The 13,071-nt window shown below is 38.1% G+C and overlaps 1 protein-coding gene across 1 annotated transcript in view; it reads right to left on the bottom strand.

Annotated features, from left to right (window-relative positions):
- Positions 1 to 1,522: 1,522 nt before the first annotated feature.
- Positions 1,523 to 13,071, bottom strand: part of DLGAP2 (DLG associated protein 2) — a 362,668-nt gene continuing 351,119 nt past the window's right edge. The window contains exons 13-15 of the mRNA XM_054383858.1: positions 8,606 to 8,697; positions 4,113 to 4,265; positions 1,523 to 1,741 (exon numbers count right to left, since the gene is read on the bottom strand). Of these exons, the coding sequence (XP_054239833.1) occupies positions 1,523 to 1,741; positions 4,113 to 4,265; positions 8,606 to 8,697 (464 nt within the window). The remainder of the gene's footprint in view (positions 1,742 to 4,112; positions 4,266 to 8,605; positions 8,698 to 13,071) is intronic.

Raw genomic sequence — 13,071 nt, 5'->3', positions numbered from 1 at the left:
GGGCTGTCTGTTTCACTGGATTCAGACTCTTTTGACCTAAAGCAGTGTTCAGTAAGATTCAAAGCTTGGAATCGGGGGCTGAGGGTTACTAATCTTATTGCGTCTTCACCTGAAGACTAACAAGTGCTAGGATGGTTGGTTGGTTCTGGAAAGTAGGTGAAGTGGAATAATTCTGCCTCTTTTGTTTTAAATAAAAGCCTCTTGACTGTGGCAGTTACCACTTTACTCTTCTGACAACATGAGGCTTGAAAATATATTTTCCTTATATTCCATGGCTGGAAATCACTTAACCACTTATCTCTTGAGTCATGTTTTTTGTTATGTCTGAAGCAAGCAAGAAGCCTATTCTTGCCATAAATGATACTGCATAGAAAAATAGTTCTGAAAAAAAATACAACTGTAAACCACAGTTCACCTTTACCTTAACATAACCATTTAAACTTAGATATACTTACCACTCACATTCATATTTCTTAAACTGTTTACAACATCACAACTGGAATTTTAAACAAGCAAGATTTTTTTTTCTTTTTTGTTTTCTCAAGGATACCCTGGAAACTCAATTGATATAATATTTTGAGATTTTGAAATATTACATGTAGCACAACTCTTGAAATGAAAGAGAGAAGGGTTGTAAAATAAATGTTAACATGTAAAAGAACTGTTAAAAATGCAATGAGCGTTCCAAAGGAGCGAGTATAACTTTTTCTTTACACATCTTGCTACAGAAGATCTAACTTTTTAAGGCTTCCATTTTCCTTTTACCAATCACTCAAGTCCTCTTGCATTCTAATCTTGCTTAGGTTTCAGAGTGTCATTATACTGCTAACAGCAAACGTTTCTCAGCGGGCATTCCCACCACCACACCAGACTTGTACGCTTCTTGGTTTCTGATGAACTTTGGAGTTTTAGTGGCTGGATATCCCTGTTCATCTCCAGAAACTTGACATAACATGAGAGGCCTAATGTTATTTTGCAGTAATAAAGATGAGAAGAGTGGCAGAGCACATGGGTAAATATGTTAGCTGGGTTCTAGGAAAAGAAACTGGAGGTCAGAGAGATAAATGGATTCTTTCTTTCCTGCTCTTTACATTTGTAGCACCTTCTACTTGGATTAGCTAATGCCTCTAGTGAATGGTGAGATGCACCCATTTATAGTTTGTTATTCTTATTCCTAATTTTCACACATTTTATAAAAATATAAATAACAAAAAAAGTAAGCTGGGTTCCATCTCAAGAGGTGTTTCTTGTTGTCCTCTGAGAATATACTGGATAAGTCAGGTCTTGACAAGCCCTATCCATTGTAGCTGATTGTAAGTCAGACAATAAATACAAAAAGAAGTCATTCTTGCGGTGAGCTCAGCAAATTCTGAGGAAATCAAAAGCATTCCACTGTGCTTATGGCACAAAGAACACAACAGCAAGGGCATATTTAGTGGAGAGAATGAGACAAAAATTACTAGATAAGTGACAAACTGTACAAGCATTTTGTTTAAAAAAGGAACTCTGCAGCATTCTGTCTTTAAAGCCGGGTTTGAGCCTCTGGGATATATATCTCAATGCTGTCTGCACGCTCTGTGGCTGAATTCTGCCGGAAAGAGGCTGCTCTCTTAGCAGCCATTAGCCGTCTTCTAGCTTCTTGGCGCTGTCTGTCGGGTAGGTCCAGAGATTTTTCTCTTGTGATAGGGAATTTTCCTTTTGGGGGCTTCTTTGGTACAGGAGGAGGAATCTTTCTTTCTTCCTGCAATAGGGTATTAAAACTGAGGGTGAACTGCATGTGGAAGGTACCATCAGCAGAGCATGCAAATCGAAGACATGAAATGCAAAATACTGGTTACGTACATCAAGCATGCTCAATCCCTGCTCTCCAATCACCTGACTAACAGATTACATGAATAGCTATCCACACTAGGGACACTGACAACACCCTTTTTTTCCAGCAACCATTACAAACTCAGCAGTCCTGTGCCTTAAAAGAGGCTACACATCCTTCTACAGTCCTTGCAGGTATCCTGCACATGCAATCTGCCTACCTCACTTCCGTATGTATTTGTTTAATTAGAGCTGACACATTACCACATTCATTATAAACAGAAACACACACTTGCTCTCCAATAAGAATTCAGCACATCTGTGTGGTCTGATCAAGTGAAAAGACTGTCTAAGATTAGCAGGACAGGGTTTTTAATTAAATCAATCATACTGAGTTTAGCCTCAGTTGGATATGGGAAAGCAGCTGTGCATACTTGTCTATTAGTTTAGTGTCCTCCATGAATTGCTAAACAGTAACATGCAAGCATCAGCTAGAGAGAGAAGATAGGGATAATTATTCTGCTTGCCAGCAATGGACCATTTGGAAAAAAAACCCCAAACCTAAAAAATTAGAGAATTATTGAATAATAAAGTAAGAGTCATTAGATTTTGATACCAAAGTAGTTGTAAATTCCTCTGCATGTTTTAAATAAAAAATTGTTTTGAAGTATGAAATGGATATTTTACTCCAATTAGAGACTCTGAAATCTCATATAAGTGCCTTAAAATGATAATGTAGAATCACAGAATCTTACAGTAGATTATGTTGGAAGTTGCCTCTGGAGGTGATCATGGAGAACCCCCACTTAAACCCTACTTGCAATTAGATGCAACTTTGAAGTTAAAGTAGTTTTTTCAACATCATATTTACTACTGGGCTGAGGAGCCCCAAAGATGGAGATTCCACAAATTCATAGGTATAGTATGGTTGCTCTGATAGATTTTTCTGTTATATCACTTCTTTAAGTAATAGTCATAGTCCAGAGAATGGGCTGTTCCTTATGGAGAACACAGTTAATTTGATGCACAGCAGATTCCAAATAATACAAAAATTGAACTGATGCACCTGTGGGTTACAAACTCTTCAATTTTTTTTTGTCTATTGAAAAAACCTAATTCTGAGTCTACTAGAAAAATGCATTACCCAAGACTAAACAATTATGGTTATTTAAGAATGTAGTTCTACATTCTCAACTCAAGGGGAGCAGTGTAGCAGCCTAAGATGCTGTTCCTATGACAGCTGCTCTTCCAGTCTTAATTTTCACTATTTCCTGTTTTCATCCAGGAAAATAAGGGCTCCATTCTTGTTATACCATCTTTTTTAAAATTTTAATTACTTCCCTCTTAGGAACATCTCTGTTTTGACACAAGACTGCTGGTGCTATAATAATTTCTTAGTTCCAGTTGTCACTAGTAAGCAAGAGTTGCACACTCACCATCCACCAACCAGTTGGCTGAAAATTAAAATCCAAGAGGAGCATGAAGAAATGAAAGAGTTGTCAAAATGCCTCCTAATTCCTCCCAAACCAAACAAGTATTCACCTGAGGCCAACAGTACTGACTCAAACCAAATGTTGCCTTCATCTGACTGACACAATAATCAGCAAGGATAGTGGGATAACTAAGGTGGGGATGGAGCTCGAGAAAGGGGAAAGGTAGTTTTTGAATTTTACTTTGCTTTTGTGGGCAATTTGTCACCTTTGGTTTGTAAGCATTGTGGTGGGGGCATCTTCTAGGAGTGGACTTGCGGGGCAGAGGTGCAGGCAGTTTGCCAGAAGTGCTCTTTGACCCTCAGACTTTTGTGGGCCAGGTTTTAGTTTGATCTGTGCTATGTTTTGCCATGTGTATTGTGTGCTATGTTTTGCCATGTGTATTTATCTCACTCCTGTTCCAGTATCAGTTGTGTCATGCAGGCAGGATCAAATGCTTTAGTGTTCAGGCTTGAGCTGCCCCAAATGTAGCAGAGTGCTGAGTTCACCATGATTGAATTCTTGGGCTTTCTGAATTAATCAGAGAATATTTCATTTCTACCCTTGAGAATGTGAATCCAAGTAATTTGAACAAAAGTGTTATGGAATGGATTCACTTAGAAAAATACATTTTATTTGTTATACAATTTAATTTGATATTGTTAAGAAGAAAAAACCCTCACATCTGATGAAGACTGCAGTGTCTAAATTGAGCCATATCAATTAGATACTTTCTAGGGTTAGAAACCTATCTTCCACTGCTGTATTTAACAGGAAGAGACTGCAGGACTACAAATAGGGAGTAGAAGGTATTGTCCATGTTCTGCTTACCTTCCTTTCAGGTGATTCTATTATTTTCCATTCATTGAGTTTCAACTGGTGCAGTTCATCAAACTTCATGCTGACGTCTTCAATTGAGAGCTGCAATAAGTCCCAGAAACCTGCTAGGTCCTGGGAAGTTGGTCTCGGCATGGCACTCGGGTCCTGTCATGCACAAAGGAAAGAACATGAATAGATCAGCAGGCTTTAAACAACGTGCTTTGGGACAGGAAGGGCATCGTGCCAGATGACTTTGCTGCAGTGCTGCTCAGAGCTGGGAGCTGTGACTGGGAAGTTGTGCCTCCTACACAAGCCAAAGATGAATGAGGTAGATGTCATATATGATCCTTCTGGAATCCATGTGGTGCGGAAGCACCATACGCTGTGCTGACCTGTGTTTCTAAACAGAGACCAGCTGACAGCCTCTGCCTGCTGGTTTGAAGGGGAATGTGGCTCATGTTCTAGCCAGCCTGAAGGCTTTCTACTTAAACATTACACTCACCATAGCTGATTAGTAGGTAAAACAAGATCGTGAAGAAGTTGTCAGCTTATGATGCATTAGATGTTTACATTGCCTTGCATTTTGAAATGAATAGTGAATTTTTGATGAGGATGGTAGGATTTTGTTCTCTGGGGAGCCGAATCATGCTCAGGAACTGGGAAGGCACTACCCACATGTACTGCAATTAAGTGGCACTATGTGCACAGGATGTAATGGAGCAACCATTGGTGGTAACCAATGATGACCCTCTGCTGGACTATGAAGCTGATATAAATGCTGGATAAAAATTATATTAGGAGGTACTATGCAGACTCTTAAGCCTATGATTTTGTCAGCATCATTATTCAAGAAGACAGCTTTGTCATTTTAATGAAATAATGCTTAACTGGTAAACATCTCTGTAAAGATGATGGAGAAATGCCTCTTCTCTTTCAAGACAGGCAGAAGCCATTAAGATCATACACAGAATGGAGGTGGAGGAGGTAGAGTCAAAACCAGGCCAAAGAGACTGATCAAAAGCTGTAACGAGTAGCTTACTATGTTAGGAACACTGGTGTTATTGCTGAAGCAAGGTGTATCTTTCACTGAATTGGTGAACAAAGGCATTTTAGATACTGAACACAGTCCTGCATAGTTGCCTAAAAACGGGGATACAAGTCAGCATTTCCTCCCTTGAATCACGTGTTTCTAGGGGTCTTAAACTAGGAATTGCTACTCACACTCACCTTTGCAGATGCTGCTGTGGGAGCTCAGTGCCTGGAGCTGGGCATGACAATATGCAGTGTCACCCCTATCTAACCTCTTTGGGAATCTGAGCCCAGAACCAGCCTAATAGCCTATCCACCTTAGAAGTTGTCTTCACTAGAAGAAAATCTCCTTTTCATAGGGAGTTATGGGGACTTAAAAGAGTTCTCATACAGATTATAATAGACTTCTGGGAGACATGCTACAACTGCAGATTAGTGTTCACTGAAAATAGCTTAATTGGGTAGATCCCAATTTACTCCAAAACCCATTAAAATTCATCTAAGTGGTATTAGTTACTCCACAGAGGTCAATATCTCAGGCTTCAGGAACCAATTCACTGTGTGAAATTTGTCAGGACAGTCCTCTCCAGTCTGATCTCCTCAGTCCCTCTCCCTAGTTTCTCCTAAAAAGCCATAAAACAATATCACTCATTGAAATGCCATTGCCTTCTGAATCAAGAGTAGTTGCTCTCTTGTAACATTGTGCACTACTGCTCTGTTCATTGTTTGGGAAGGTGGCAGTCTCCAGCACAGCTGCTGGCAGAGGAGTTTTGGTGCACACACTGGGCCAAAGAGGGATGGCTTCTGCTGCTCTTGCCTGTGGGTCCGTGTTCCTCCATTAAATGCTAGCACAAATGGTTGCTACTACAGCTAGCTAGTCTTGAAAAGATTGGCTTCAACCTGTTTCTTCTCTGAAGCTGTTCATTTATTTGTATCTTATTTGGAATTCAGCTTTACAGTCCTTCTTCTGGAGCAAGCTTAAAGCAAGCAAAAAGTACCTAGCTGGTGCCTGAGCTGCTCTGTTTTTGCCTGCAACCATGATATAGCAAGAGATGACTGCACTAGCTGAGCAAGATCTCTGCTGACTAGCGAGTATGGAGGAGGACACTTCAAAGATAAAACATAGTGTTACAAGAGAAAACATGAATAATGCAGAAGGGAGTAGTTATTAATCACTGATTATTTTTTTCTGGGAGTTAGTGGGAACAGTACACTAGGGGAGATAGGCAGACTTACATAGCAAACTTACATTTTTTATGAAGTTATACTAAGTGAGAATCTTCGGTTAGAGATCTTAATCCAAAGCATAATCAAATATGTCCCTAGAAATTCCCATGACCCTTTAGAAAAGACCATAGGCCTTTGCCTATGAGTGTCCTTGTTAAATTTCAGTTTGGCTAAGCAGATTACTCTTCCTAAACTGTTGCTACATTTTGAATTGGCAGAAATAAATCTCACTGTTCTCTTTCCTACATTTATGCTTATTGTTATTGAACACTGTCATTCAAACTGCTGTGTGGCAGCCCTGTAACTGCTCAATGTTTTTAACTGGGAGAATGCACTAAGTGGCTGCTATCTGGCAGGGTTCTCGTGAGGCACCACAATGCTGCCTTGGGATTGTATGGAATGCCGGCTGTGGATATGTGCTAAGTGACTATTTAACAATAAACTCTGTTATTAGGCATAGGAAGAAAAGCCTCAAAACGCGAATAAGCTAAAAGTCGAGTTCTGCAGTTGCTGCTTTCTGCAGAGCCCATTGCTGATGTAACGAAGCTGAAGAATATTCAGAGCCTAAACCTTCAAAGTGGAACATAGCTGCTGATAGGGAGTTCAAAGATTTATTATCCAAATAAGGACAGAAATAAAATCTAGCCAGTTTTTTGGCCATATTGTCTGCTTTTGCAGACTGTTGGCATTTTCAAGCAGCTGATGGCTGTGCTGAGCAGGATCTGCTCTTGTTATTACAGCAAAGCTCTTGAGCACAAGTGCTGGATCCACTTGAAGATAAATCAAGTGGAGTGGAGGTTAGGCTCTCCAAATCTTAGTTTGCATAGCTTAATCAATCAGGTAATGGAGGGCACTTTCAAATTTGTAGTAAGAAACTTTTAGATATCGATAAAGATTTTCTTCTTTTGCTATGAAACAAATGTCTAGAGAGAGCACACATGATGTATTTGGTATTACAAACGTGGTCATCTCCTGCTTGCCTGACTTTGCATATTTCCTCTGTCATTCTGTAAAAGCTATTAAAATTCTTGGTTTGACAGAGTCTTTGAAGTGGATAATTGGATTCTTTCCTAACGAGGACCATATATCTTATCCTTTTCTATCAGGAGGTAGGACATTCTTGGCATGACTTTCTCAATAATATTTGATTGCAGTTTCAAGAATTCTGGATGTTTAACTTTATGGGTGGAAAGTACTAAGTAGGTCTCTGCAGAAGGAATGTATCTAACAAGATAGTCAGGTCTGCCATCACGCTCACAACCCAATTCAACACTTTAAATACATCAGGTGTAGGGGCAGTGAAAAGGTGAAAGTCACACTTGATTTTTTAGTAGCTGTAGCTAGAAGATTCACCTTCTTCTATTGATTAGTATCATCTTGCCACAGCGTTTGTATTATTGATGGCTGCTGTCATATTAATGAAGATAACATTTAGGTTTGAATTAGTTTCTAATGAACTACCAGAACAATAGCAGTAACTCTCATAAGCAATATACTGCATCTGTTCCTTTAGCCCTAGGCCATCTTATATATAATTGGCAATGCAAATTACAAAACCCAGTTTTATGGTCATTCTGTATATTCTCATTTCCAAGATCAGTCCTATTTTCAGGTTGGTAGAAAGCTCAATCAAATAATCTCTGCTATTCTGCTATTTTACTGTTTTCCACTTACTATAATGTGGAAAATTTCTCCTTTCTTACCAGGAATATAGTTGTTATTTTAAGGTATTACAAAAATAAGCCATAATATTATGTCTCAGAAAGCTTGTATTTCTTCTGTTCTCATTTTTTTCTGTAATAAAGACAGTGAAAAAAGAAAAGACAAGGCTGAAAAGACTGAAATTACATGTTTGCTTTGACAAAAAAAAAAGCAAACCAAACCCCAACAACAACAAAAAAACCCAAACAACAACAACAACAACAGAACTACACTAACATCATACTTAAGGATTAAATTTAAAGAAAAAAAAACAACTAAAAGAAGCAGTAAGACAAAATATGAGACATGAAGATGACATTTCAGAATGCCAGTGTTTGGGTATGCTACAATTCTTGTTGTTGTTGCCTTGGAAATAAAAATGTCATCAAATCATGGAATTGTTTCAGTTGGTGTCTAAGTCCAACCATCAAATATGACATTCTAAATATGTAGAATATTAAATTCGAAAATTGAAAATTAATTTTGTGAAATATCTATGGATAGATAGCCGTAAACCTTTGAAAAAATGGGAAGACATGGAGACTTACCAGATTTTGCTGACAAAGCCAATAAAATTGCTGGAATTTCTGAGACATGAGGAGCTGAGCACTTCCAACAGCACTTCGGATCTTACCTAGGACTAAGCAGACAGAGAGGTTATTGTCAAGAGATGCCTTTTGTCACTAAATGCAAAACCCAGATCAAAGATATGTAGATTAAATTAGTATTTATTTTATAAGAGAAGTAAATATTTAGTTTTGTCTGGTGATTATATACATAGAACATTTTGGAAAAATGGAGATACAGGAAGGCTCTGTGACACCTTACACTTTGGTAATAAATAATATATTAATAAGTCATCACAGGTAAGACTGTATTTGCTTAAGGAAGCAGGAAAAAACAAGGGAATATAGACAGCTTTCTGTAGTGGGCATACAAATACATATGTTTTTGAGAAGAATCTTAAATTTCAAAGGAAATGACAACCACCACCTGCCACATTTACATTTGCTCATGCAAACTGAAATCTGTTGAAATACTCTTGCCTCAAGAACTGGTTGGATGCCTGTTCTCTCTATCAAAGGGAGATTTACATGTACTTTAGATAATATCTTCAGGTTCAGCAATGACAAATTACTTCACTCAGTTGTGTGGATGATCCCTGGCTGGACTCTCTGTATCCTGTCTGTTGTGAGGGTGAGATTATTTCATTGAACTACAGCAGTAGAGATTCCTATCATAAGGATGAAATCCTCAGAGGAATCATGTCTCTCAGATATGGCTTGATACCCCCATTAGGAGTTACAGGTTACCTAACCAGGAAAATATATGAAGTCTCTACCACAGGAGTTTCAGACAAAGCAGGACCTTGCTGAATCAGGATCAGCCACATGGTTTGTTGGGCTTTTCCCACTGTCAGTGTACTTGTCATTTACAATCTGAAAAATCTCTGGGGAAAGGGATCAAATTTATTTTACCTGACTTTGCTTCCAGAAGTCTTCTGTCTAAATTAAAATCTCTGATTTTTCAAAATTTTTTCTATAATCACTAATCTGAGCTCCTCTTCTCAGCCATGTAAGGCACTTATTTTTAGATGATCTCTTTAGATGTCTTCCTGGAAATGCTTATTTCTTTCTGTTGACTGGAGTGCCTAAGGGGCCTGGCTTATCTCTAGGAAACTAACTCCTCCTGGGCTCCCACATTTGATGGCATACCATAATTTGGTAGGTAGTAATGTACTTTCCTACACCTCCTTCCTACACATCCTTCCTACACTTCCTTCCCTCCACATCCACCTCTATGTTGAAAAAGTAACACTTTAAAAAGCATTATAAGCTAGGAGTTCAATGGAAGATTGAGTTTATCTGGAGAATTTCCAGATCTTTAAATGCTGTTTAGGGTAAAGATTGAGCAAGGTAAGGGTAAGTGTGAGAGAGAAATTACTCTGACATCTTTTAATTCAAGTTGAGGAAACCAAATTGATAAACAGGATGCAGAGGTGGATCAGTTCAGAACTGATCTGCAGCCTGTGATATAGAACACATCAAACTCTGGCAGGGTTGAACATTTTGTCGTTGTTTAGAATCAGTATAGGAGTGTTCTGAGTGGCTTGTGAAAGCAGTATTTTGGTGGTAGGCATTACACTGCTTTCTCTAGACCAGTAAAACATCTGCTTAACCACAAGTAGCATTAAGAGAATTTTATGCTCCAGTTCTAAACACAGAAACTCTCACTTTATAAAGCATGTGTTATTATGTAGAGCTCTGGTTCTCTATTCCATTTTCTGTTAGACAAACAGTACAGCTGCACTGCAACACTGAATTAAACAGCACTATGCGTAATTCATCAGTCCCATGTGACATCCATTTGTGAAAGGGTTAAGTGGTTCAGAGCTGCCGGAGTAATTCATTGGGGTTTTGGGTTTTGTTGGCCAAATGAAACGAAGCATTTGAATTGGTTTGGGGCTTTTGATCACCTAACCCTTCACCTTCCTCCATTGAGTTACTGGCGGGTGAAAGCAATGCTTTGTGTGTTAAACCCTACAGAAGAAACATACAAACCACACAAACCCCTAAATTAAAAAAAAAAAAACAAAAGTTTAATTTGATCTGAAACAAATTGCTTTAATTTGGTTTTCAGCATTTTAAAGACAGACAAAGACTTAAGTGACAAACAGCCTTGTATACTCCTTTTCTCTCAATGCTCTGTGGCTCAGAACATAAGACAAACTCCCAGTGAGGTCAGAGGCCCTTCTTTGCCAGGATGGAACTATGCTCTAGCAGGTCCCTGACATCAGCTATTCCACACTATGCCAAATTATTCACTGGGCAGAAAGAAAGTGAGGATGGTTCTGCAGGCTTGTAGTGCCTGTCTCATAGTGATGGAAGCTCAGTTATAATTTCCTCTGCTGAATTTTATAGTTCATAGCTCCAACACCTGTCCCAAGTACAGGGCATTTGTTTTAGCCCTACTGCAGAAATGTAGATGTTAACAGAATTTATTTATAACTGACATTTTCTAGTGAATCCCACTGTTGCCCCAACCCCCATGTGTCTTCACTGTCCTGAAGGATCATGTCAACAAGCACTGGTGATTTAAAGTCTGGTCAGACCACACAAGACTCAGGCAATGGAGCATTTTGGTGTGATACTCATCTGTTGGGTATGTGAGACAGTGGTTCTGGGTTACTCGTGTGTATCACTGAGTTGCAGTGGTCAATACACATATATAATTATAGCTCTACCATTTACTGAAGTTCTAACTCTGCTTCAATTTAAGTAAGTAAATCAGATATAATAAAACATAGAAGTTAGAATCCCTCATATTCATGCTACTCTGCTTTGCTGTAATTAAATTAAAGTATTAAAACATTTCAACTCATAATCTTTAGCACAATATTAATAGACAGCCAAAGCCTTGTTATTAATTTCATGCATTGGGGAATTATGAGGGCAGATTGATTATCTCCATGAAAGAGTGATGAATGCTAGAGATGGGAGAGACTGAGATATTTGGTGATGCCTAGAAGATTTTCCTTGCAAATAAATGATGATAGAACCTACCAACACACATAAATAGACATATTAATGTAATCCATATAACTCCTTCCATTAAGATAATGTTATATTTACTTGAACGTCAATACTGAGTCACACAGCCTTAATTCTGCTCCCTGACAGTTATGAAGCATTCCATTTTGTTGTGTGGTCCTGCATGGCTTCAAATCTGAAGACATACAAAACCCTGACCATGACTTTGGAAGAAACAGACTCAAGATTTATACTCTGGATAGAGACTGTGTAAATTGCCTGTATATAACATGCACAGTTAACTCAATGATGTATTTTTCCCTGCAATAAGCATGTTACAAAATTGTAAGTAATGTACATTGTTTGAGAAATGCCACACAATCTTGTAGTTTAAAATGGTTTCACATCACAAAGGTAAAGGGAGGAAAGTTAGATCTATATTGATGAAACCAAGATTATCATCTAATGCTTTAACTCTATGCTTGACAGTTTAAAAGCCTTGCTCAGTTGTCCCACTGCTGCACTAGCAATGAGAAACTACTAACAATCAATCTCATCTGGCATTCATTACTATTTATTTAAATGAGGCTTTTAATTTAAATTTTCATTCCACTTGATTGTTCACTTTTTATTTATTTTTTTTAATACTTGCGAATAAATTGCTCCACAAACAATTTGAAACAAAAATGCCTGGAAAAAAATATTGAAGCTGAGAATTTGTTTGTCTTTGTAACTCAGAGCAGGGTATTATGACAGTTGTCTACTCTCCAAACCTAAATTAGTAATCCTCAGAAATAGATGTCTTTTTCAGTATCAGCAGAGCAGGTAGGTGCACTAATAATTGTATAATGTTTAGAAGGAAATGACATTGTAGGTTGGCACAGCCACTGGCAGCGCTCTGGAGGGTGGTAGGGTAATGGGATCCTTGTGCACCAAATGGAATTCTGTGCAAGTCTGCTTTTTACTTCATTGGACCTGAGTTCAAAGAAGAGAAAATTTGAGCAGAATACAAATGCTAGGAGGAATTCTGGGATTCTACACTATGGGGCTGCCTTTTATTGACTTTAAAGACTTTTTTTTCTGGGCAGTTAAGACTTTTTGTAGTCATTCACTATAATGCAAATGTAAATTTCAATGCCTCCTGAAAAAATAGGTTTGTGAAGAGCATTAAGAAATTGTCAGTAATTTCTCTTTGGTTAAAGGATAACTCATATTTGGTCAAATGCCTAAGAAAGCTTTTATGAATGATTAATTGATGAATATACTGAAATAAATTGGTTGTGAAGGTTTTTTTTTATTTTATTGTATTTTTTTCAAAGTATGGGAGATTTAACTTTATGTTTTCTATTACTGGTGGGCTGGGTTAGTAAATCTCTTGCAATAGTGTGGAAATATCAGCAAGATGATTAGCAAGAAAAAAATCCAGCATGCATGGAATGAAGGGATATGGGGAGAGAAGGGTGGTGTTTTGATGTCTCACTCTC

Source organism: Indicator indicator, chromosome 9 (assembly GCF_027791375.1).
Source record: "Indicator indicator isolate 239-I01 chromosome 9, UM_Iind_1.1, whole genome shotgun sequence".
Lineage (NCBI taxonomy): Eukaryota > Metazoa > Chordata > Aves > Piciformes > Indicatoridae > Indicator > Indicator indicator.
Note: the sequence above shows the minus strand (reverse complement) of the source record. Positions and strands in the feature narration are given on the sequence as shown.